The 24,491-nt window shown below is 41.2% G+C and overlaps 2 protein-coding genes and 1 long non-coding RNA gene across 3 annotated transcripts in view; 2 read left to right on the top strand and 1 right to left on the bottom strand.

The window, feature by feature from the left end:
• LOC125926522 (uncharacterized) overlaps positions 1-24,491 on the bottom strand; it is a 151,857-nt gene that overhangs the window by 91,147 nt on the left and 36,219 nt on the right. The gene's annotated exons all lie outside the window — the stretch shown is intronic.
• Positions 3,458-10,289, top strand: KRT20 (keratin 20). Its single transcript, XM_049636027.1, has 8 exons — positions 3,458-3,862; positions 5,467-5,549; positions 6,835-6,991; positions 7,269-7,430; positions 7,564-7,689; positions 8,611-8,831; positions 9,617-9,666; positions 10,192-10,289. The coding sequence occupies exons 1-8, from the start codon at positions 3,458-3,460 to the stop codon at positions 10,287-10,289; spliced, it is 1,302 nt and encodes a 433-aa protein (XP_049491984.1).
• On the top strand, positions 16,542-21,986 carry KRT12 (keratin 12). Its single transcript, XM_049636023.1, has 8 exons — positions 16,542-17,397; positions 17,782-17,864; positions 18,843-18,999; positions 19,881-20,042; positions 20,141-20,266; positions 20,408-20,628; positions 21,279-21,349; positions 21,895-21,986. Exons 1-8 carry the CDS (start codon positions 16,765-16,767, stop codon positions 21,984-21,986), a joined length of 1,545 nt encoding a protein of 514 aa, XP_049491980.1. The 5' UTR covers positions 16,542-16,764.

Here is a 24,491-nt window from a genome sequence, read left to right as displayed (position 1 = left end):
ATAACTCTCGAAATTACTGGGCATACTTAGTATTAATCATTAACATCCTCATCAGAGTCTGTCTCAGAGGTCAAAATGCACCACTGATTAGCTATAAGTTGGGATCTAATAAATATTTATTTATAGATGCTGTCATCCAACAGCTTGGAATAGCGGTGGCTCTAAATTCTAAATGACTTGTTAATGAATAAGAGTCTATAAGGTCCATATCTAGTCCTCAGATATAATTCAGAAAAATTAATTGCTATGAAACACCAGCCTGGTTTCATGTGATCACATTAGAAGTTATAATAATCTACCAAAGCATAAAACTCAATGTGATAGAGGAGCTGAGAAATTCTCCTGCCCTGACACAAACATGTGGGAGTCTTCACAATAGGAATTTTTCTAGATTGGATGGCTGAACCCATAACTATAGACTTGTTGAATCATAATGTACACCTGAAACTAATATAACACCGTATGTTAATTATACTTCAATTAAAATAATAACAGCCCTACAGTACCATATTTTAGTTTAAATTTGAAATCTCAAAAAACCTACAAATACTAGCCAAAACTGGTGGAATAACATAGTCATTTCTCAAAAAATTAAAAAATGATGTTAATGATTTTAATGAGATTTTAACTCTTTCACTTAAACATAATTGGGTGCAGCCGCAAGAAATAATTGTGCCAAAGAAGAAAACAAAAATTATCATGTTTAAATAACTGCACTGATATCCCAACTCTTACAAAGCTAACTCTTGATTTAAATAACGCTTCTACATGCCTTGACCATATGTGTTATTGTATTAAACTCTTAGCTGAAACTAACACACTGCAAAACTTGTGTAATTTAAACAGTAAAATTTTCCAGTGACTTTGCTCAATCTCCTTCTCCCCCGTTAAGCAACAACAAAAGACACATTACACATTACTTTTGTGAATATATACACATAAAAGAACACAGTTCATGTGTTCATAAAAAGTTCTTGGGGCACCTGGGTGGCTCAGTGGGTTAAGCACCAACTTCAGCTCAGGTCATGATCTCATGATCTGTGAGTTCAAGCCCCGCATGAGGCTCTGTGCTGACAGCTCAGAGCCTGGAGCTTGCTTTGGATTCCGTGTCTCGCTCGCTCACTCTCTCTCAAAAATAAGTAAACATTAAAAAAAATTTTTTTTAAGTTTTTCACTAAAGATTTTAGCTGTGACAGCTAGTTACAAAGTAATTTAAGGTTTGTAACAAAAAGCTAGGTCTGCTTAGTACATGTTCAGTTACTGGTGGTGAACACTCAGTGAGTATTGGCTGATGCATATATGAATGGATGAAAATATAAGTAAGAGATATCCACATATATATCATATATATCATAAAGAGTATGAAGTAGGTTTAACTCTCTACACACCCTGTCTACACCCCTGTCTACACCCCTGTCTACACACCTGTCTATACATATAATGGCTCCACTTAAGCTATCAGTCTGTGGACCTGTGAGAAGGTCAGGCTTCCGTGAAAACTTGAGCCACCCAAATCCATTAGAGATTCTAGGAGGGAGCAGCTGCAATGAACATGTAGTTTCAGAATGGATGGAGCAAGCAATCTGTCTCATAGGGACTGCTGAGCTGACCTTGTAACAGGGGAGAGAGACTCCTCCATGTACCAGGTCAAGTGCAAAGCACTATGCTTTTTATTCTGTTTTCAGGGAACAAGACCTAAAGCCAGGCATTGATGGAAACTTTTAACGACTTACCTAGTCTTAGAACATTAGAATTAGGAAAAGGAAAAACTCAAAATCATCTATCCACCACTCACCTAAATTCATTTAATTCACTTCCCCAAGCTACATCTCCAAATGTAGAAATGTTTCATTCCTGTTTTAAACACTTGAGGTTTTGTGTTTGTACAAAACATTTTAATAATTTTACAAAATATAACCTCTAAATAGGGATAAACCTAAAAGCCAAAAAAAGCATCAAATGGAGATTCTGAAAGTGATTATCAATATCTACAAACCACTGTTCTTATGCAAATCAAAGCCGCAATGAGCTATCACCTCAACCTGTTAGAATTGTCATCGTCAAAAACGCTGGTGAGGACGTGGAGAAAAGGGAACCCTGTGCACCGATGGTGGTAATGTAAAGTGGTGCAGCCACTATGGAAATTAATATGGAGGTTCTTCAAAAATTAAATATAGAATTACCATATGATCCAACAATCCCAGTTCTGGGTATATATCCAAAGGAAATAAAAATCACTATCTCAGGGGCGCCTGGGTGGCGCAGTCGGTTAAGCGTCCGACTTCAGCCAGGTCACGATCTCGCGGTCCGTGAGTTCGAGCCCCGCGTCAGGCTCTGGGCTGATGGCTCGGAGCCTGGAGCCTGTTTCCGATTCTGTGTCTCCCTCTCTCTCTGCCCCTCCCCCGTTCATGCTCTGTCTCTCTCTGTCCCAAAAATAAATAAAAACGTTGAAAAAAAAAATTAAAAAAAAAAATCACTATCTCAAAGGCATCTGATCTCCTATGTTCATTGCAGCATTATTCACAACAGCCAAGATATAGAAACAGCTTAAAAAGATTCACAAAAAGATGAATGGCTAAAGAAGATCACTCACACACACACACACACACACACACACACACACTGAAATATTATTCAGTCACGAAAAAGAAGGGAACCCTGCAACAACATAGATGGACCCTGGGGGCATTATGTTAAGTGAAATAAGCCAGACAGAGAGGACAAATATTATATGTGGAATCTTAAGGACAGAAAAAAAAGGCGAACTCATAGAAACAGGGGCTGCCAGGTCCTGGGGGGTTGGGAAAATAGGGAGAGGTAAAAGAATACAAACTTTCAGCTTTTAGATGAATAAAGTCTGAGGATCTAATGCAAAATATGGTGACCGTAGTTGATAACACTGTACTGTATACTTGGAATTTATGAAAAAGAAGAACTTAAATGCTCTCACCAAAAAGAAAATGATAAATTAAAAAAGATTTTAAAACATTGTTCTTTTAAACCATTGTTCTTTTAAACCAGTGTAGCTTACTATTATGTACCTATGTCTGTTTCTTTAGGTATCTAAATTATTCACAGGGTTTGCAAATATTCTTTATGTGTGTATTATGATTAAAAAAAAAATCTGCCAAGGCAGGTGCAAGGGCTAAAAGAATACATCTTCTGGTTTCCTTTTGTTGTCTCTGTTTAAAAAAAAGGAATCGCCTCTGAGAAAAGCCTCTAAGGAATGCCTCTAGGCGTAGTTTCTGGAATGAAATGGAACAGACTGCCGTACAAAGAGAAAAAGAAAACACACAGCAAGGCAAGGTGGACAGCGGTGTGAGTCCTGCGGTGAGGTGTCAGCAGAGGAGGTGTTCCTTTCCTACGAACTGTATAAAAGGTCAGCTCATCCACCACCCAGAGGCAGAATCTGCTCCAGCCATCCTGAAGCTTCAGGTGCTCCCTCCTACCATCTCCAATGGAATTCACCGGCAGAAGCTTCCACAGAAACCTGAGTTCCTCCTTGCAAGGTCCTGCACTCAGCATGAGAGGTTCCATGTATGGGAAGGGAGGCATGCAGCACTTTGGGGCGGCACCCAGCGTCTATGGGGGGGCTGGAGGCCAGGGCATCCGCATCTCGACCTCCAGACCCATGGTGGGCTATGGGAGTGATCTCACCAGAGGAGACGTGTTTGCTGGCAATGATAAGATGACCATGCAGAACCTAAACGACCGCCTAGCAAGCTACCTGGAGAAAGTACACTCCCTGGAGCAGTCCAACTCCAAACTCGAACTGCTGATCAAGCAGTGGTATGAAACAAACACACCCGGCATCAGGGACGACAGTGCATATTACCAACAAATAAAAGAGCTGCAAAACCAGGTAAGGGATGATGCCTTTGTTTTCCACTCTACTGCTGAGCTGCACGGTATACCAAGGGGGCATCTATGTTAGGTGGGTGCAAATAGATGTCAGAAAGCAAATTAGGCTGAAATGCTATATCTATAAAAATGGTGAATTCCATAATCTACCCTTAGTGGTTGAATAGCTGACTACATAACTGGATGACTGTAAATCATACTTTGTTAACTTTTTACAATATAGTTACATGGAAAATATGAAAATGTTACCCTCCAGTCTTGTAATCTGTATTTTTGTCACAGTTTACCAGGACACAGCTAAGTGGATAGTAAAAAGTTTTTCTAAGAAGAGCTAAAATTTTTATGTGATGATAAATCTTTTTTTTCACCCAGTTCCCATTAACTTGTGAATTCCCAGTCAATGTAGAGATGCTCCTCCTTTAATTTATGTAAATTTGTAATATTAGTATTAAGACACCATATGAAAAATTTCAATGATGAAGTGACCCAGGGTGGAAATAAGGGGAAGGGATGTAGGTATTCGTGAGGTCCAGATTTTTCAATGCCCTGTTTAATAATCCCATCATCAGTTCAGAAGCCGCTTCTACAGCAATAAGATGTTCTATTGCCCCCAACTCAAATTTGTTGCAATTATATCACAGCCTACTCCCACATTATCGGAGAAAGGTGGAGTTCTATTTATCAACTGTGTAATAAAGGGAGTGAACTTTGCTCCAAAGTGAAGGGCACTTATGACACAAGCACTTGCTCTGCTTTCAAATTTGTATCTAATCGAGGAAAGAATCCCTTTCACTTTCATTCCTATTTTAACATTCATATTCCTTTATAGCAAAGGCCACCTCCTTGGTGGCCTCAGTATACACAGAAAGGCAGCTGGATCTGCTGAAAGACACAGACCATTGTAACATCTTCTACAAGCAGCCTGGATCCATATATATCTTAGGGAACGCACCCATTCGGGAACCCCTTTTTTAAGATCGAGGGCTTATCCATCCTGACAGCTTCAGTGCCCAACACAACTCTCACATAGCAAAGTGTCCATTCATTCAGCCAATAGTTGGTAGATACTAAGTGCTGGACACTATGCTGAGCATTGGGGAATATGGACACATAATGTGATTTGGAGGAACAGACACAAAGACTTAATCCACACAGAGGGATAGATGCTAGCAAGGAGGGCCCTATAGGGCAGTGAGAACACAGGCAATTCATCCAGTTCTGCCTTGAAGAAATCACTGAGACCTCCTTGAGGCAACGATGTAGAAGGTGAGACATGGAGGAGAAGTTGTTCACCAAGTGAGAAAGGCTAACAGGAATATTCTCAGCAGGAACAACATCAAGGGGAAGGCACTCGATAAAGTTTGATGGTTCGAGTTGAATGAAATTCTTCCTTTTGTAAAACCATAAGAAAGCTCACCTAACCCTGGGACCAGAGTTGTATTTTATGACTCGATTATGTTAAATGCCCATATCATTGCCCTTCCTATTTTCATGGTTGAAAGGAACATCATCTTTGATAGAATAGTGGTTGTATCTGAAGATAAACTCAATCATTTGAAACTTTTTTCCAGTTGAAAATGTCATTCTTTCTCGTGTATTTTCCAGATTAAAAGTGTACAACTGCAAAATTTTCACTGTGTCCTGAAAATTGATAATGCCAAACTAGCTGCTGAGGACCTCAGGCTGAAGTAGGTTCTAGCACCATGGTAAAACTTCCTGGAAAAGGATTCCTTTTAGCTGTGCCTCATGACATTCAGCTTTCCACATTCTTGTTGGTAAAGGAGCTACCTTAAGTAATTTCAGGATCTGGGAGTTTGAAGGGTGATAGAAGTTATCTGGTCCAGCCCAGCACTCAGGGCTAGACTTCCCTCTCCCACATTCTTAATATTTTTCACTGGTTAGCTCTAGTCGCTAGAACATTCTTTTTTAGTAACCCTTCATCTACCTTTTCACCCACTGAGCCTAACTGTGCCCTTTGGAGTGACACCAAAGCAATTTAAAACTCCCCTTCTGCATAGGTGCCCTTCTCTTATCTGAAGCAAGACATTTGTCTATGCTCAGTGATTCCCCAAGTGAGTCATCCATGCTTCTTGGAGTGCCTGCAAATGTACAGCCCAAGTTCCAGGGATGACCTTTGATGCTTCTGAGTCTGCTGGTGTTTTACAATAGGGTCTGACCAACCAAATAAGTAGGACTATGATTAAAGCAGCTCAGATCGTGTTCACTCTCTTGCAGCCATATCACACTACATGTGATCAGAACCATTCCTCATAAATGGCTCCTATACTAGGGCTTTCTCATCCTGAATGTGTACAATGCATTGGTACTAAAAACTCCTTTGTGGCTTAAAAGGGTAGCATTTTAATGCTACAAAGGATCCAAAAGGAGGAAATGGGAAAGCAAATCCGAAGACTAAAGCAGTAAACGTTTGTTCATTCCAATTATACCAAGTCAATATCTGGGTGTTCCACTGCATTATCATTTTTTTTAAGTTTTGCTACTTCAATAAAAATGGAGTAGGTAAGATTTTGGAAGAGAATCATGAATTTTTAAGATAACTCACTTTGGATGCATCTGCTTACAAAGTAATAAAAATAATAAATTGATCACGTGCATTCATTAAGTAAATCTAACCATTATTTAATATCAATAATGAGAATCTTTTGCTGACACATTAATTAAAGCAAATATTTTTTTTATTTCCTTAAAAATATATTCGAGAATTTAGGAACTTTTAAGAGTTATTTTGGATTGCTTTTTTTACCAATCACTCCAAATTACAGAGATTATATTATGGAGCAAATTATCTGATTCCTGGGTTCCCATGAACATTTTTGATATGTATAAAGGATACAATGTATTGAAATTGATCTCCTCACATACCACATAAAAATATCTCATTATATTAGGACTATCTGTTCTATAATGGCTTCTGGAGGACTCAATTATCCCTGCATACCAATTAATTCACAGGTATGAGGCTGAGAGGGAGATGCGCCTGACAGTGGAGAGTGATATCCAAGGCCTGAATAAGGTCTCGGCTGATCTATCCCTAAGTAGAACAGACTTGGAGATTCAAGTTAAAGAACTGACTAAAGACCTGGATCTCCTCAAAAAAGAACATCAGGAGGTGAGGCCATGCTCAGAAGCAGTGTTGGGAATGATAGAAATGGCTCTAATAATGATAATCAGGAGGGGGGAGTTGGTAAGAAGATGACAACAATAAGGGTATGAGCTGTCAGGGTTCAATGACTTAGAGCAGTACCCGCACTACAATAAGCCCTACCTAAATTATTTTCTTTCTTTTTTACTCATTCCCCATGAAAGAAGCCATAAGACTTACTCTTTCTGCCCAGCCTCATCTGAGAACGTGCCTCAGACTATAATTAGGATTTTCACTCTTGTAGGAAGTAGACAGCCTACGCAGACATTTGGGCAATACTGTATGTGTAGAAGTGGATGCTGCTCCAGGCCTGGAGCTTGGCACCATCATGAATGAATTGAGGCAGAAGTACGAAACAATAGTCCAGGAGAACCTTCAGAAGGCCAAGGAACAGTTTGAGACACAGGTAATAGCATAATTCCAAAGGGTAAGTAAGCAACTATGTAGAAGCTGTCCTTCAAAAAAAAGATAACTCATGTTCTTTCTTTTCTCTCTCTCCTTACTCACTCTTTTTTTTTTTTTCATTTTTGGAACTTTAGACTCAACTTCTGCGGCAACAAGTCACAGGGAGCACTCAAGAGATAAAAGACAATGAGGCTCAAGTAAAGGAGCTGAGACACACCTACCGGAACCTAGAGATCGAACTCCAGTCCCACCTCAGTATGGTAAAGCACATCTAACTTCACACTCTCAATGTAGTGTATGCTTACTAAGTGCCTGTGTGAGGAACTCTGGGGATGCAGAAAACTCTAGGAAATAACCCCTCACCCTTGCAGGGCTGGCAGGGAAACAGGCCAAACCACCGATTATAATTAAAACACAGAAAGAAATCAAGGACAAGGGCGATGTACTGCAAGGATGCAGAGGGGCAAGTAGACCTGGAAGAAGACCTGGAGGTCTACCTGAGTAGACATCACAGAGAAAGTGGCCTTTAAACTAGATCTTAAAATGTGAGATGAATGTGTAGTTGAACAATAGGGGTAAAGACATTTCAGGCTAAGCAAATCAGTCAGCTCCTGTCATGGTGTCTTACAATAACAACACTACCCCATCATGGGTTGGCTGCAGCTCTGCTCCATGGCATTTCCACTGTGGGGGTAAGGCTAAAGGAGGAGACCCTAGCCAGGGCATGCCAGTGTTGTTGCAGAAAGAAAAAAGCAATGGCCAGACCATGTGATGGCTCCTAAAGCTTCTCAGAAAAGGCATTTGTCAGCTTCACCTGCATTGCATTAGCCAAAGAAAGTCGCACGACCAAGCCTCCTGTCAACAGGGATGAGGAAACCTAATCCTCCACTTGGAGGGGCACCACAATCACAGGGAGAGGAGGCAAACGTTGAGAACAATAATACAATATACCACAGTAAGACAACAGTGAGTGCAAGGCTAAAAATGAACAGAAGACTCCAGGAACTGAGGATCCTAGCAGCTGGCTGAGGTCGCCTAGATGGAAAGAGGGGGAAACAAAGCTAGAAATAAGAGTCATGCCCACAATGACTAGCAGTGGAAGTTCTCCTCAAATTAAATTAAAATTGAGCCACCTCTTAAGTTTTCAACTAAGAAACATCCACTTTTTCTTGTGCTCATAGAAAGAATCTTTGGAGCGTACATTAGAGGAGACCAGAGCTCGTTATGGTAGCCAATTGGCCACCATCCAGGCACTGCTGAACTCCATAGAAGTCCAAATGACACAGATTTGGAGTGATACAGAACGCCAGAACAAGGAGTACAATATCCTCCTTGACATAAAGACCCGGCTTGAGCAGGAAATTGCTACTTACCGCCGCCTTCTGGAAGGAGAAGATGTCACGTAAGGCTCTTAGAATCAAGGGATATGTGCCAGTGTCTACATGCTGTGCTATTTTAATGTCTACATATTACACTGTCACTCATTCCCCAGCACCAATGCAATCCCTAGCACAAAAGCAATTACACATGCACCACCAACAACAAAACAAAAATATACCAAAAGTATACCCATCCTCCAAATACCAACTATGTGTAGGACCGACTTAGAAGATGGTTCTACAGTAGATGATACAGATTATGCTTTGCTAATTTTTATGATTAATACATAATTGAATAACTTTTAACACAACAATAACTTTTAAAAATCCTCATTGAGAGGTCACGAAATGAACAACAGAGTTTGAGACCAGTTTGAGAATCATCAGTATTGCCATAGCAACTGTCTTCAACTACCACACCCAAGAAACTCAGTAAGAGAACACAAGATTTAAACTTCCACTGTAATTTTGTTATTTTTATTACAAAAACTTCTAGCACAGGGTAAACAGGTCAGTTTTGGAGCTATCTATCTATCTATCTGTATATATAGAGAGAGATAGAGATAGATAGATATCTGTATATATATCTATCTATATATCTATATCTGTATAGATAAATAGATAAATAGAGAGAGAGAGAGAGAGAGAGAGAGAGAAAGAGAGACGGTAAAAGGGGGAATGCAAACACAGCATTAAAACACACATCACGCAGACTTTATTTTGAAACAAAAAAGGCAGGACAGTGCTTCATTTTCAAAATGGTGATAACACCTTTTCCTGTCTCTTTTTCTTTTCTTAAAAAATACAGACAGACAAACACAACTATAGAGCATCTGCCGAGCACCCTGGAGGAGAAAGGTAAGTGTTCTAATTTCACACATTTCCTGTAAGACTGAATTCTCACTCAGCAGCTTACCACTTATTAAATGCCACTGGTGAAAAGTAAAGAGAGATTGGTTTTCAAGTCAGCAGATATTACCCTAGGGATTCTAAAAATCAGGCACGTCATATAAAGAAACCCCCAACATGGGAAGTTTGTCATACTCCCACAACAGGGTAGTTTTCTCGGCCCAAGCTATTATCGTTCTGAGACATCCTGGGATCATGAAAGGGAAAAAAAATAAGATGAAAAAGTACATTTGGCTTAATTCGATATTGTATCTTTCTCTTTGGGGTGGGGAGAGAAGAAAATTTGTGAATTTGGAGACAGTGACATTTTCAGCATTTATTTATAAATTTGACAAGATTATTTAAGAAAAAGAATGGGTTTCTTTTCTTTTTAGGAAAAAATACATGTAAAACCATGATGGTTTAGAACTGAATATTATAAGTCAGCAGAGGCATGTTCCTGAATTAACATTTTATACTTAAATCTAAATTCAGATGTGAAGAGAAAAAGGAAGATTAAGACGATTGTGGAAGAAGTGGTGGACGGCAAGGTTGTGTCGTGTGAAACCAAAGAGATGGAAGAAGATGTGTAAACAGTTGCCGGGAGATGCTGCTGAGGGTTTTAAAGACATGTAGACATAATTTTTGCTCCTTACAAGAAAGTGGCCATCAGAAAGCGCTATTAAAAATTTGTAGTGATCAGAAGCGGGGGAAAGCCCATTTATCAGTCTCTATAACTGAATATAGATGTTTTATTCAGAGGAGTTGCAAAGTGCCTACAAAAATAAAACCCAGTGAGCACTAGGACATTTAAAACCTCATTACCACCATCTTTACCATGAAACACATTGGGTATAAGCTATAGACCACCTAATATCAATTTGTTAACGTTCCTGAAAATTATAGCACATTTGAATTATACTAAACTTTGCAGAGCAGAGGAGTCCCTGCAAATTGCAAATAAACCACTCTCTAATCTTTCCTGTTTCCGAATTACAAAATCTCCTTTCGGGGGCCTCTGGATTCTTAATTGAGCCAATTTCTTGGTTAATTTCATTGGATTTTTGATATTGGTATAATCCTGCTAGCTTTGAGTTACATCTGCTTTCTTTTCCATTGTCTTCATTGCCTTTTAAAATTCACCTCAGCTCAGGGCACCTGGGTGGCACAAGTCAGTTAAGTGTCCGAATTCAGCTCAGGTCATCATCTCACGGTTCATGAGTTTGAGCCCCAAATGGGGCTCTCTGCTGTCAGCACAGAGCCCATTTCAGATCCTCTGTCTCCCTCTCTCTCTGCCCCTCCCCACTGCTTCTCTCTCTCTCTCTCTCTCTCTCTCTCACTCTCACACACACACAAAATAAATACATAAACTTTAAAAAAAAAAACAACTCAACTCAGCTCTTCGAATAATTTGAGAGTCAGACTCCGATTTCAAATGCTGAGCAGAATAAGAATGAAGCACATCAGGCTTGAAATGGGAATAGATTAGGGGCACAGGTCAATATCAGACTCTTGATTTCAGCTAATGTCACGATCCCAGGGTCCTAGGATCAAGCCCTCAAGCCCTGGGTTGGGCTCTGTGCTGAACCTAGAGCCTGCTTAAGATTCTCTTGTTCTAGGGGCGCCTGGATGGCTCAGTCGGTTGGGCGTCCGACTTCGGCTCAGGTAATGATCTCACACTCCATGAGTTCAAGCCCCGCATCAGGCTCTGTAATGATAGCTTGGAGCCTGGAGCCTGCTTCGGATTCTGTGTCTCCCTCTCTCTCTGCTCCTCCCCTGCTCATGCTCTGTCTCTGTCTCAAAAATAAATAAAAACTTAAAAAAAAAAATTCTCCCTTCTCTTTCTCTCTCCCTCTGCCCATCTCCTCCACTCATGCTTTCTGTTTCTAAAATAAAAAACAAAAAAAATAAAAAAATAAAAAAAAGAAATGGGAGTAGATTAAACACAAAATTAGTGAAAACCTTCTCAAGGCAGAATGCTTCTCCTTATGATAAAACTGCATAAATCATCAGGTGTTCTCTTTCTTTATGGGGTGAATGTATGTTATGAAATATTTCTATTTTTTTTAAATAATAGCCTTAATGAGATAAAATTCATACACCATAAAATTCATCCTCATAAAGTACACAATTCAGTGGTCTTCAGGATGTTCACAGGATTGTGCAACCATCATTACTGTCTAGTTTTAGGACATTTTCATCATTCAGAAAAGAAACCCCAGAAGTGCCTGGTGGCACAGTTCATTAAGCGTCAGACTCTGCATTTTGGCTAAGGTCATGATCTTAGGGTCATGGGATCAAGCCCCTCAGCACAGAGCCTGCTTTGGATTCTCTCTCTCCCTCTCTCTCTACCTCTCTCTGTGTGTATCTCTCAAAATAAACATTAAACAAAAGAAAAGAAACCCCAGTAGGAGTCACCCCCCACTTCTCTTCCCCCCAGTTCTGGCAACCAAATCCACTTCTATGGATTTGCTTACTCTGGACATTTCAAATAAATGGAATCAAATAATTTGTTCTTTTGTACAGAAATGTTTGTAGCAGCATTATCCATAAGCCCAAAGTAGAAACAACTCAAATGTCCATCAACTGATCGATGGATAAACAAAATGCAGTAGGTCCCACAACAGAATATTATTTGGCAACTTATACACAGTGCAAAGAGATGAACCTTGAAAACACTATGCTGAGGGAAGTCAGACCCAAAAAGATACATACTGTATTCTCACCCATTTTGCATTTCAGGAAGCAGTAACTGCCTTGCAAATGTTTACAGGAAAAATCATTTTGCCCTCTCTCGTCATATTGTAGTAAATGAACAGCTTGGATTTAAATTTTGATACATAAGTTTGTAAGTAAACAGGATTTTGAGTGTGATTATATTGAAAATAATAATGTGATTTGCTTACAAATAATAGTATCTACCATTTATTGAGCACTTACTATGAGCTAAGCGGTATGCATGGCATTTTATATGCATTTCTCATTTAATCCTCACACTGACACCATGAAGTAGAAGTTATTAAGTTGAATCATATGGTCTTGCCAATACGTGATCATTTTTACCTTTAAAAAATAGCAATTTCATATGGGTTGGCCTTATTCTATTATCCCCATTTTATGAATGAGGATTATATATGAAGATATGAAATCAGTCTCCCAAAGTTACAGTTACCAAGTCATGGAGCAAGACTGAACCTCAGGACTGTTTGCCTGAAGTCATGATACCCTTCTAAGCAAATTAATTACACAACAGTGAATTCTTTTTCTCCTACCAAAACACATTCCAAAATAGTCTGTAACTTTGACATGCAATTACTGAAACTGTGGGGATTGAAATTCACTAGGCATGGCCATCATCAATATGACAATTATTGCCCACGGCCCTAGGCAATAATGATACTTTGTTCAAAAGTTAGGATTACTATTAACTGAATTTCCTATCATAAAAATGAAAACTAATCCTTGCCTTTGGGTCAATCTCTAGTTTCTTCCAAACAATCTTTCGAAGAAAGCAGTGAAACACTACATACATGTGGAACCAGATGGCTCTACCTCTGGTTCTTCCAGTAGTTACTGTGTGAAGGTGAAGTGTTAATCTCCGTATCTATACTTCTTATACCAGCTAGGACACGGAACAGCATGACCCTATTTCTGACAGGCATACAGATCCAGAGAAGATCTGTAGTCCCTAAATATGGGTCTCTTTATCACGCATTGGAATTTCATGACTTCATATGAAACCATCAGTGCCGAAGTGGTCCCATCACACTGCGAGAGAAACCCCAGAGGGGAAGCTAGGATGGACTTGGGGGATTACACCTACTAAGAGCCTTATAACATCTAGAAAGAATGACATCGAATGACATAAAATCAAAACATGACCAGTGGACACCCTGTGCTCTCACCCTTACTGACTTGGGGACAGTCTCAAATAACAATTCCAACTTAAAGTATTAGCTAGTGCTTTTTATTTTTTAATTTCCCTTCAAACATTTGTTTTCTCTCCCCTAGACTCACTTCTAAGATTCGCTTCCCAGAAAAGGCAAGTATAGATACTTGAGCACAATTATTTTAAATTTACATATAGGCATTAGAGGTGGAAAGTATACATGTCAGGACAAAACCGGCTCCAAGTTCAAGAATTCAAGTTAATCATATTCCCATATCACGTGATGATATCACTAAGTTACAAGTCTGCATCTGGCACATTCCCTCCAGTCTGTAAGCAAGTAATAGCCTGTTTTCATTTCTATGGCAATCACAATGGACTCACCCTTGGTGGGGCAGGTTGGGGGGGGAGCAGCTTATAAGCAAAAATTAATGACCATAACATCAAGCTCCTGTGCAGGAAGTGCAAGTTGAACTAGTACTTTATATGATCTCGGACAATGCAGTTACATGTCAAAAGAATAACTAAAACTACATTTGCCCACGCGTTTGCAGGATTTCATGTCTCGTGTCATTCTTTCGGTCTCAGCCTGTACAATGAGAAATGAAATTCAAGGAGAAAGCTTTTTTGAAAAGAAAAGAGTGAAAGCTCCTGGTTGATGTGCAGGGCAGAAACCCAGTCTCATGGCTGGCGGCTCTGAGTGACCCTCTGTCTTTTCTGTTTTCACCATAAGAAGCAGGGTTATGTTGTCTATAAAACGCACTGCAACCTGAATCCTGTCTTTGCCACCTCCTGGCTCTGTGGCCTTGAATAAGTCACTTGACGTCGTGACCCTCAGATTGCTCCCTTGTAAAATGGGACAAAAGTATCCAACTGAAGAGGTTGCCACAAAGGTTAAAAATAACGTCTGCAGTTTACCTGGCCCACTGTCTAGAATGTAGTAAGCCCACTATCACTATCAACGATTCAAACAAAGACAATCTCATTCAAAGTGCTTGTAATACAGATTAAAGGAACCTTTGGTAACAATCTCCATAGGAGGCTGAGGCCCCTGGTTATTTCCATTTAACACGTTTCCATTTTCTCAAGAAATGAAACCAACGGATTATGGCCTCTCTCATCAAGCAGAGTCTGCATTTGATCACTGCATCTTTTCTATATTTATTGTAAGAATATGTAGTTTCTGCAAATGTCTTGCTTAAAACCCCTTTATTTGGAAATCCCACCGGCTTGCTCTTTGTGATGTGTATAGGAGGGGGGGAAATACATCTCTTCACATGTGTCCCTTCCATCGTAAGGTAAAAGGAAGTTGTAACTGGATTTCACCCTGGGTTCATCATTCCTGTCCCTGGGAAAGCAAAAAGAAGGGTCACACAGTCCTTCCATTTGCCAGAATTGACAGTGAGTATTCCCCATAGAGGTCTGACATGGGCTTCAGGGGTAAACCCTCTGCATTTGCCCCCGTATCACCAATGGGCACTGCTGGCTCCAGCTCAAGAGCTCAGTGGGTTAAGCGGCCGTCCTCTGCTCAGGTCATGATCTCGCATTTTGTGGGTTCGAGCCCCACATTGGGCTCTGTGCTGGCAGCTCAGAGTCTGGAGCCTGCTTCGGATTCTGTGTCTCCCTCTCTCTCTGCCTGCCCCTCCCCTGCTCATGCTCTGTCTCTCTCTCTCAAAAATAAACATTAAAAATTAAAAAAAAAAAAAAAGACTATTCATAGACTTAAAGAGCCTCACTTCGGGGTGCCTGGGTGGCTCAGGCTGTTGAGCGTCCGACTTCGGCTCAGGTCCGGCTTCGATCTCATGGTCTGTGGGTTCGAGCCCCGCGTCGGGCTCTGTGCTGACAGCTCAGAGCCTGAAGCCTGCTTCCGATACTGTGTCTCCCTCTCTCTCTGCCCCTCCCCCGCTCTCACTTTGTCTCACTCTGTCTCTCAAAAATAAATAAATGTAAAAAAAAAAAAAAAAAAAAAAAAAAAAAAAAAAAAAAAAAAAAAAAAGAGCCTCACTTCCCAGGAAGTTAGAGTCCATATTTTCTGGATATTTGGAGGGGCAGGGGGCAGGGATTGAGGGTGCGAGCACTGATATAATTTTAATACACAAAAAATCAGTTGTATTTTGATACATTAGCAATGCTGGGGGTAGAGCAGTGAACAATCAGACAGTGAAATCAGGCTCCTGATTTCATAGAGTTTACTAACAAGGTAATTCTTATGTAAAGGGAAAGCTGTTGAGAATATTATAATATTCTACTCAAAACATAGTATTTTTCAATGTTCAAAAGGTCCCCTTTATGAATCAGAAAAAAAGAAACCATGCGACATCCTAATTCTAACCTGATGATTTAAAATCCTTGAGAATTCAAGGGCACCTGGCTCAGTTGGTTAAGTGTCCAGCTTCAGCTCGGGTCATGATCTCACTGTTCATGAGTTCAAGTCCCACATGGGGCTCTGTGCTGACAGCTGAGAGCCTGGAGCCTGCTTCAGATTCTGCATCTCCCTCTCTCTCTCCCTCTCTCTGCTCCTTGCTCTCTCTCTCTCAGAAATTAAACATTAAAAAAATTAAGAAAAAAATCCTTGAGAATTCAAATTCCTGTATGAATCTGGAAAATGCATTTATTCCCCCACCTCTCACCAGTGCGTTTCACAACTGCTTCTGAATCTATATTCCACTAGGAGATAGACTAGATCATGACTGCATGGTTTACATTTAGTTTTCCAAAGGAAACAAGTCAGAAATATGAGTGAAGAACTTTAAGAAGCTCAAGGCTGAGGACGATGTATGATTAGTTTATCCATTTGACAATCACTCATTGCCTTCCCACTGTGCCTAAGGCACCGGGCAGTGCTGAGAATACAAGCAATAGAATATGTTGGAAGAGAAAAATTCCTTCTGACAACCTATCTCTACTCCACCCAGATTTCTTTTTTGTATAACAAATATATAATGGGCACAATTATTCAATTAGTTCTATACCGATAAGTTTTCAGTATGCATAAATCATGCATTTGTTGAGCTGGTCAAAAAAGGGGGAAGCACAATATTTTGAATGAGGAGAGTGAACTTTTCAACTGTAACACCCATTTCATGACCTATAAAAGGCTAACCTTTCTGCCTTGCTGACACTGCTTTCTCTCAGGTTGTAGCCCCCTTCTCCGGGCTGCGGATCTCTCCAGCAGCACCATGTCCCTCTCAGTGCGCACCTCTGGGCTCTCCCGGCGGCCATCTTCCCAGAGTGGGACATCGGGCAGAGCCAGGGGCACGTCCGCTTCCATCGTTGGAAGTGGCTATGGGGGGAGCACCTTTGGCTTTGGAGACAGCTATGGGGGAGGCTTTTCTTCTGCTTCCATGTTTGGTTCTAGTTCTGGCTTTGGTGGTGGCTCTGGAATTTCCTTTGCAGGAGGACTGGGCAGTGCTTATGGGGGAGCCCTGGGTGGTGGTTCTGGAGCCCTGGGAGGTGGCTTTGGAAGCCTAGGAAGTGGCTTTGGAAGCCTAGGAAGTGGCTTTGGAGGCCTGGGAGGTGGCTTTGGAGGCCTGGGAATTGGATTTGGAGGAAGCCCCGGAGGTGGCCCTGGAGGCATTCTCTCTGGCAATGATGGAGGCCTTCTTTCTGGATCAGAAAAGGAAACCATGCAAAATCTTAATGACAGATTGGCCTCCTACCTGGATAAGGTTCGAGCTCTAGAAGAGGCTAATACTGAGCTAGAAAACAAAATTCGAGAATGGTATGAAACACGAGGATCTGGGACTGGAGACCCCGGGTCGCAGAGTGATTACAGTAAATATTATCCATTGATCGAAGACCTCAGGAATAAGGTAACAATATGGTTTTCGAAGGGGCTTTGGGAATTCCTTTTGATGTTTCTTTTTTACTATTGCAATATTTTACAGTGATAAGACATGTAAAACTTAAGGTTTTTCAATTTGACTGTATTAGGAGCAATTTCTCAACTCAGGATATTTAGTTTCATTTTATCATTTATTATAAAGTGATTGTACTTCTGCTACCTTTTCTGCAAAAACATGTTTCTTGATTTTTAAATAAAATGTTATAAATGTTTTCTTTTAAAAAGTTAAATTGCCTTAAACTCGTAATGAAATCGCAGGTTAACATCACCTAAAAATTTTCTGTCAAAAATATACCTGCATAATACTAGTATTTTCCGTCCTCATTTTGTGTGTCTCCCCCTCTTTGGCCAGATCATTTCCGCCACCATTGGAAATGCCCAGCTCATCCTGCAGATTGACAACGCGAGACTGGCTGCCGAAGACTTCAGAATGAAGTGAGTAGAACAAAAGAAAGACTGATGAGAATTGACAGGTCTCATTATTTCTTCTTAGTCCCTATTTTCCTGCCTTCATTGATGGCAAACATTCTACCCCTCTGCAGTTCACGTGCTCTGCGCATTTGTTGTTTTGGTAAATGCACATTGGGCATTCTAGGAAGTAATCAGATTCGGACACAATTCACCTCACACATCCTTAATTATAAGGTGCTTTAGCCTAGGGCTATGATCACCATGCTGGTAATTTGCTGTTGGCTCATAACACGGATATGATATTACCACCGATGTCCCAAACCTCGATCTCCCATGCATCAAAATGAATTCATAATGTTTTTGCCCAGAAGTTAAGTGAAATTGTCTTTTTCCGGATGACACATACCACTAAAATATTAACCACACACCTATTTTGATATTCCCTCCTCCTTTCACGTACTCCACCCTCCCAGACCTGAGGAAGAAACACTAATGCTCATCCTGCTCCATAAAATCCCCACACAGGATGTGGCAGTGCTGATGATCCTGAACCTCTGAAGTCTTGGTAAAAGCTATTAAGGAAGTAGCAGTGTTTTAAATTAAATCATGAATAAAAGTTAAGCAAAAAGACTATTATTTTATTTTCAACTGCTTTTAGGATGCCATCAGAAACCCCACCTGGAGAGGGGCCACTACTGTCTATAGCCGGGGTGGCCAGCCAAAGGGGAAACTGTTCCCTGGGACACAGTGCTACTGAGGGTCATTGTTGGCAGAAAAGTCTCACCTCATAATTTTTTCACTTCTCTCCAACTGAGCAGTAAATTACCATGAAAAAAAGGAAGGGAAAATCTTAAAAAGGAAAAAGAGCATCATACGTCATACGTCACGATGCTGCCACTTTTAAATAATCACAAGGGGCACAAGACAGCCCTGAAATGATGGCAGGGGCCTTATTCAAATGGGTGTGTGGACTCCAGGAACTGTTTTGCACTTGGTTTTCAGGTATGAGAACGAGCTGGCCCTGCGGGTGAGTGTGGAGGCCGACACCAACGGCCTGCGCAGGGTGCTGGACGAGCTGACCCTGGCCAGGGCCGACCTGGAGATGCAGATCGAGAACCTCAAGGAGGAGCTGGCCTACCTGAAGAAGAATCATGAAGAGGTCAGCTGAAAAGGCAGCTTTCTAAGCTGCTTTTTTTCTCCCGAATTCACAAATTACAATTTCAAATTTACAAACCTACAGTTAGACCCAATATGGATGCTATATCATGTCCCTGTTAAATTGGCCCTTTGCTTTGAATTTCTGGATGTGTGTTATGTATGGTGGTGGGATTGGTGGTGGTTTCAGTGAAGGTTTAACGGATTAGAGGTGTTTTCTGATGTTGTCATTTGCATCACTAGGTAAGAACAATCAGAATGTTAACTGTCCTGATTTAGTGATTTTTAAAAAAAAATATAGTACTTTTCAAGTTCAAAAACAAAAGTCTACAAACAATACATAATATTTTATATGTTAGAGAAACAGGTTATGCCCAGTGTAAAACTCCCATGGGACTCTGGTGTGCCACTATATCAAAAGCTGGTGTACAAAACAGACATTAATCATGACCCTGGCAATGGGTTTCTAAATAACTTTCTACTGGAAATCAATGACTGCGGTACAGTGCTCAACCCTTGTACTCTCTGCAGCCCCCCGTCTGGCAGCTGTGGTTGGAACCCCACTATACCTTTCCCACCAGGCCCTCCCTTCTTCTTGGTAAAGGCCTGGGAACCCCAAGAGGCAGGGCCAACTCATCCATTTTCTATGGTAGGCACAGCCCCTAGGGCCTATGGTAAGTTTAGGGACCCAAGAAAATGTCTTAAATTCTTTTAAAATAGAAGAAAAATACGAATTTTTAGGTTAAAAAAAGTTTAATTTTTGTATTATGTCAGTACAGCAACACGGTTATGAAATAAAACGTTTAGTGTCTTTTGTGTTGGAAGAGACCCACGAAAGTCACAACGGGCCTCTGTGCCCCTCTTTTTCTCACTCTCTGTGCCCAGGAGCTCCAAACCTTCCTGGCAGGCGGCCCGGGGCAGGTCAGCGTGGAAATGGACGCTGCTCCGGGGCTGGACCTCACCAGGCTCCTCAACGACATGAGGGCGCAGTACGAGGCCATCGCTGAGCAGAATCGTAAGGACGCGGAGGCCTGGTTCGTTGAAAAGGTACCACGAACAGAAACAAAAGGCTTTGACCCACTTGCAGGAAAGAGGCGCGGGAACAGCGCCCGCTCACGTCCCTTCACCCCTGTTTGCCTCGGCAGAGCGGGGAGCTAAGGAAGGAGATCAGCATCAACACGGAGCAGCTTCAGTCCAGCAAGAGCGAGGTCACCGACCTGAGGCGCGCAGTTCAAAACCTGGAGATCGAGCTCCAGTCCCAGCTGGCCACGGTAGGGCGCGCCCGCGCAGTATCTTTTCATGACTTCCAAAGAAAACGTGCCATCCACACTAGGAAGGCCACCGGCGGGCCGCCTTCCTCATTTCAGTCCCCTCCACCGTTCTGTCTGTGCCATTTCCCTCCCACCGTGCAGAAGAAATCCCTGGAGGACTCGCTGGCGGAAGTGGAGGGCGACTACTGTGGCCAGCTGTCGCAGGTGCAGCAGCTCATCGGCAGCCTGGAGGAGCAGCTGCTCCAGGTGCGCGCCGACGCCGAGCGCCAGAACGCCGACCACCAGCGGCTGCTGAACGCCAAGGCCCGCCTGGAGCTGGAGATCGAGACCTACCGCCGCCTGCTGGACGGCGAGGCCCAAGGGTGAATAGACAGGTTGAAATGGGTTGGAAATGAGTTTAGTGGCTGACCAACAGCGGCCACCTGCTGCGCTCTGGGCAACAGAAGGCAGGGTTCTCTGGTTGATGGAAATTTACCACATCTCCTAATGACATGCCTTGGATTTGGTAAATGTCCTACACTTTGCAAAGTGCTGTCACCCGCTATCTTGAATTTTATAAAATGCTGGGATGAATAATGGCACCACAGACAAGAGGCATACTGCAAAGGAGCACTAGAAAAGTCACCCATTAGAGACCTGGTATCAATGCCCCAATGCTAAGAATGACACATCAAATAACAGCCACCTGAGTCACCTCACAACCAACTGCAGCGAACTTTCCAAAAGGGAGCAGCAGCCTGGAATAGTGGGAAGAGCCCGGGGCTGTAAATCAGGAAATCTGACTTCTGAGAGCAGCCAGTTTGCTTCACTTTGAGAGCCCATTTTAGGCACGGTTTGAAAATAAAGGTCCACGCACTAAGTGATTCCTCTCAGGGTGCAACATTCAATCATTGTTCATCAAGAAATTTAGAAAACTAGTTTTATGCACATTTTTAGCTTAAACAGCAAACTCTTTATTTCTCCTCCTCCCAGAAAGCATCATGTGATACCATCTCCCTTGTTTTCTTTACAGCGACGGTTTTGATGAAAGTTTATATGTGACAGACTCCAAATCTCAAACACAGTCGATCGATTCCTCTAAAGGTATGCAGATTCCCTAAGAATCACTTAGAGTAAGTCAGAATCACACTTATTAATGACTAAAACTATAAGATCTCATTAAATATTGCAGTTAATAATATTAATAATTATTATTAATTAATATTAACATTAATTATTATTAATAATTAATAATATTAATAATTTAAAGTATATTTGCATTTCTGAGCCAAGGAAAAATATTTATGCATTCCTGCAGAAAAATACACAGTCTGTACTATATAAAACTTTTGGCAAGCCCAGGAAGGGAAAAATCTACTCTACAAAGAGGTATTATGAGCATCATAACCACTTTTTAAATGTTTAAAAAGAAAAGTATTTTCATTTGTGCATAAGACAATACAGAATACATTTCATTTTCACTGAATAACATGCATTGTTTTAGAATGCAAAAGTCACTTTCACAAGTTTAAATTTAATGGATTGTATCTGCCACTATCTCACTTAAAGCTTAAGTCAAACAACAATCAATTTTGGATGAATATGTGAAACACTAACTTTCTCCCCCTTCATTCTATTTTTATCTTTAGATCCAACCAAATCCCGGAAAATCAAGACAATTGTGCAGGAAGTGGTGAATGGTGAAGTGGTCTCATCTCAAGTTCAGGAAGAACTAATATAAAATTTCATAAGATCTTCCCCAAGATTGATTCCTTAGGAACAGTAAATTTACAAGCAGAAATTATCCCTTTCAGAGTAAGATATTATATTAGTTCAATTCTACTTTTGTCTGTTCCATTTTCCTTGGATTCCCTATTCACTATGAGTCCTTTTTGCTCTTCAATTACAAATCACTATGGCCACGTTGGTCTTTATAACAAACCAAAATTGCCTTACATCTTTCTGGACCTGCAGTAGTCTTTTCATAAACTTTCTTCTGGTGACCAGGAACATGTTTTAATCACAGGATTCTGATCAAGTAGTATGGTTTTAATAAATAAAAGATGAATGGTAATAATGTGAAATGTGTACCTTCTCTATTCCAACAATAATGTCAAGAGCATAGAGAGAGGTTTGTAAAATACTAACAGTAAAGTAGATAAACACTGAGATGAAGATGGCAAGGTTGGAGATTAAGTTAAGAAGATTCTTTTAGAGAGGTGCCTGGGTGGCTCAGTCAGTTAAGCATCTGACCTCAGCTCAGATCATGAGCTCACAGTTGGTGGGTTCAAGCCCCATATCGGGCTCTGTGCTGACAGTACAGAGCCTGCTTGGGATTCTCCCTCTGCCTCTCTCGGCCCCTCCCCTACTTGTGCTCTCACTCTAAATACATACATACATACATACATACATACATACAGATTCTTGGTGCAGCGCCAGCCTGGGATTCTCACTTTCTGCCCCTGCCCCATTCACATGCACCCACATGCGTGTTCTCTTTCTCTCAAAATAAATGCACTTTTAAAAAACAATTCTTTTAGAAGTTCTGTCCTTTTATCGCTTCTCGGCCTTTTGGCTAAGATCAAGTGTAGAAGTTCTGTCCTTTTTACATCAGCCAATCAAGGTTACAGCAAAATTACATTACCCATGATGGGGGAGAACAGTTGTCCTATTCTTTTTCTAGGACCTTCTTTCATTCAGTCAAGAAACACTTATGGAACCCTTACAGTGTACAAGACTGGAGACTCAAAGGTGAATATGGTAAGATCTTTGCCTGGATGAGCTCACAATCGAGGGCAGAGATACACCTCTACCAGAAATGGTGATACAGAGAGATAAGGCAGATAGAAGTTCAAAGGACACATGGACGAAGAAGTGAACAGTTTGTCAGGGGGCAACTAATTGCTTCATACAGAAATCAACCAGGCAGAGAAGGGGAAAAGGAAACAGAGGAAACACATGTGAAAGAACACGAGGGTGTAAACAAACATTGCTTTGACGTCCCTTCTCCTATCTGGCGCCATTGAGGCCGAGGGTGGGGTTTTCATTGGGGTGGATCAGACCCATGAGTCAATAACAGGTGTCATGTTCTGGGTTGTGGCAGCAGGTGGCCAAAGTTTAAGCCTGAGTAGATGGGGGTTCAATCTGGGTTGCCAAAATCGAAACCCTAAAAGGGAAATAAGAGCAGGACTTAATGATTAAGAGCCTGGGCTCTGAAGCCAGACTGGGTTCAAATCCCGGCTCTGCCACTTCATAGTAAGTAACCTAATCCCTGTGTGCCTTAGTTTCCCCATCCATCACTGAAGTGGGTGGGTTTTGTGGAGATGAAATGAGGTAACATACATAAAACACTAGAAGCAGTCCCTGGCACCTAACAAGTACTCAATACATGCACTCTATTATTATTTAGTGTATGGAACCCATATGGGGCACAGCAACCAGGGGAACTGATGAACAAGGAGTGTCATGGGGAGAAGGGAGAGGCAGGAGTCACGCAAGCCTGGAGGAATTCTAGCCATGAGTGCAAAAACCCACGGAAGGTTATTATGCCATTATAGCTGACCTGCTTCAGCATGCAGCTTTCTGAAGTCACACTCCTTTTAATATTTGCTAGTGGTTTCCAGTGCTCCATTTATCTCCATATTATGCATAGCAATTCCACTCTCGGCCTAGCCCTCACCCACCACAACACATCCTGGGAGAACTTTACCTTTTAGACCCAAAGAAATGATCAAAGTCTTTTCCTGAACAAGGTCCACAGCCTCCAAGTAATAGATGATATCCCTTTTCTGGTACACAACAGTGGCTGCAAATAGTACTACTCTTTCAAATAACATGTTTTCCTTATAACTACATCTGCACTGTGTGAGACTCAAACGAGAAAGGAGTTTTGCACAAGGATAAACCCAGTGGGCTGTTCCTAGTTACCATCTTAGTTTTTCGGCACCCCTTTCCTTTCAAAGCATTTTCTCCTCTGGGCTCCCATGGACAATACCTCACTTGCCATTTTTTTCTCAGATTCTTCTTTGTGACCTCTGAATGCTGGCCACATCTTTCTGTCCTCTCTCTCTACACTCATTCCCTGGGTGATCTTAACTAATCCTGTGGCTTTAAAATAGCTATCTATAGACTTACTGTGGTGGTCATTTCACAATATACACAAATATTGAATCATTATGTTGTGTATTTGAAATGAGTAAATACTGTGTGTCAATTACACCTCATTAAAAGAATAAAGTAATCTTCA

Source organism: Panthera uncia, chromosome E1, assembly GCF_023721935.1.
Source record: "Panthera uncia isolate 11264 chromosome E1, Puncia_PCG_1.0, whole genome shotgun sequence".
Classification (NCBI taxonomy): Eukaryota; Metazoa; Chordata; class Mammalia; order Carnivora; family Felidae; genus Panthera; species Panthera uncia.
This window is presented reverse-complemented; position numbering and strand designations above follow the sequence as displayed.

Coding starts and splice junctions, on each gene's coding strand:
- KRT20 (XM_049636027.1), top strand. CDS start 3,458: ATGGAATTCACCGGCAGAAGCTTCCACAGAAACCTGAGTTCCTCCTTG. Junction 7,431..7,563: donor AGGAACAGTTTGAGACACAG/GTAATAGCATAA, acceptor TTGGAACTTTAG/ACTCAACTTCTGCGGCAACA. Junction 8,832..9,616: donor CTGGAAGGAGAAGATGTCAC/GTAAGGCTCTTA, acceptor TAAAAAATACAG/ACAGACAAACACAACTATAG.
- KRT12 (XM_049636023.1), top strand. CDS start 16,765: ATGTCCCTCTCAGTGCGCACCTCTGGGCTCTCCCGGCGGCCATCTTCC. Junction 17,398..17,781: donor TCGAAGACCTCAGGAATAAG/GTAACAATATGG, acceptor CTCTTTGGCCAG/ATCATTTCCGCCACCATTGG. Junction 21,350..21,894: donor GTCGATCGATTCCTCTAAAG/GTATGCAGATTC, acceptor TTTTATCTTTAG/ATCCAACCAAATCCCGGAAA.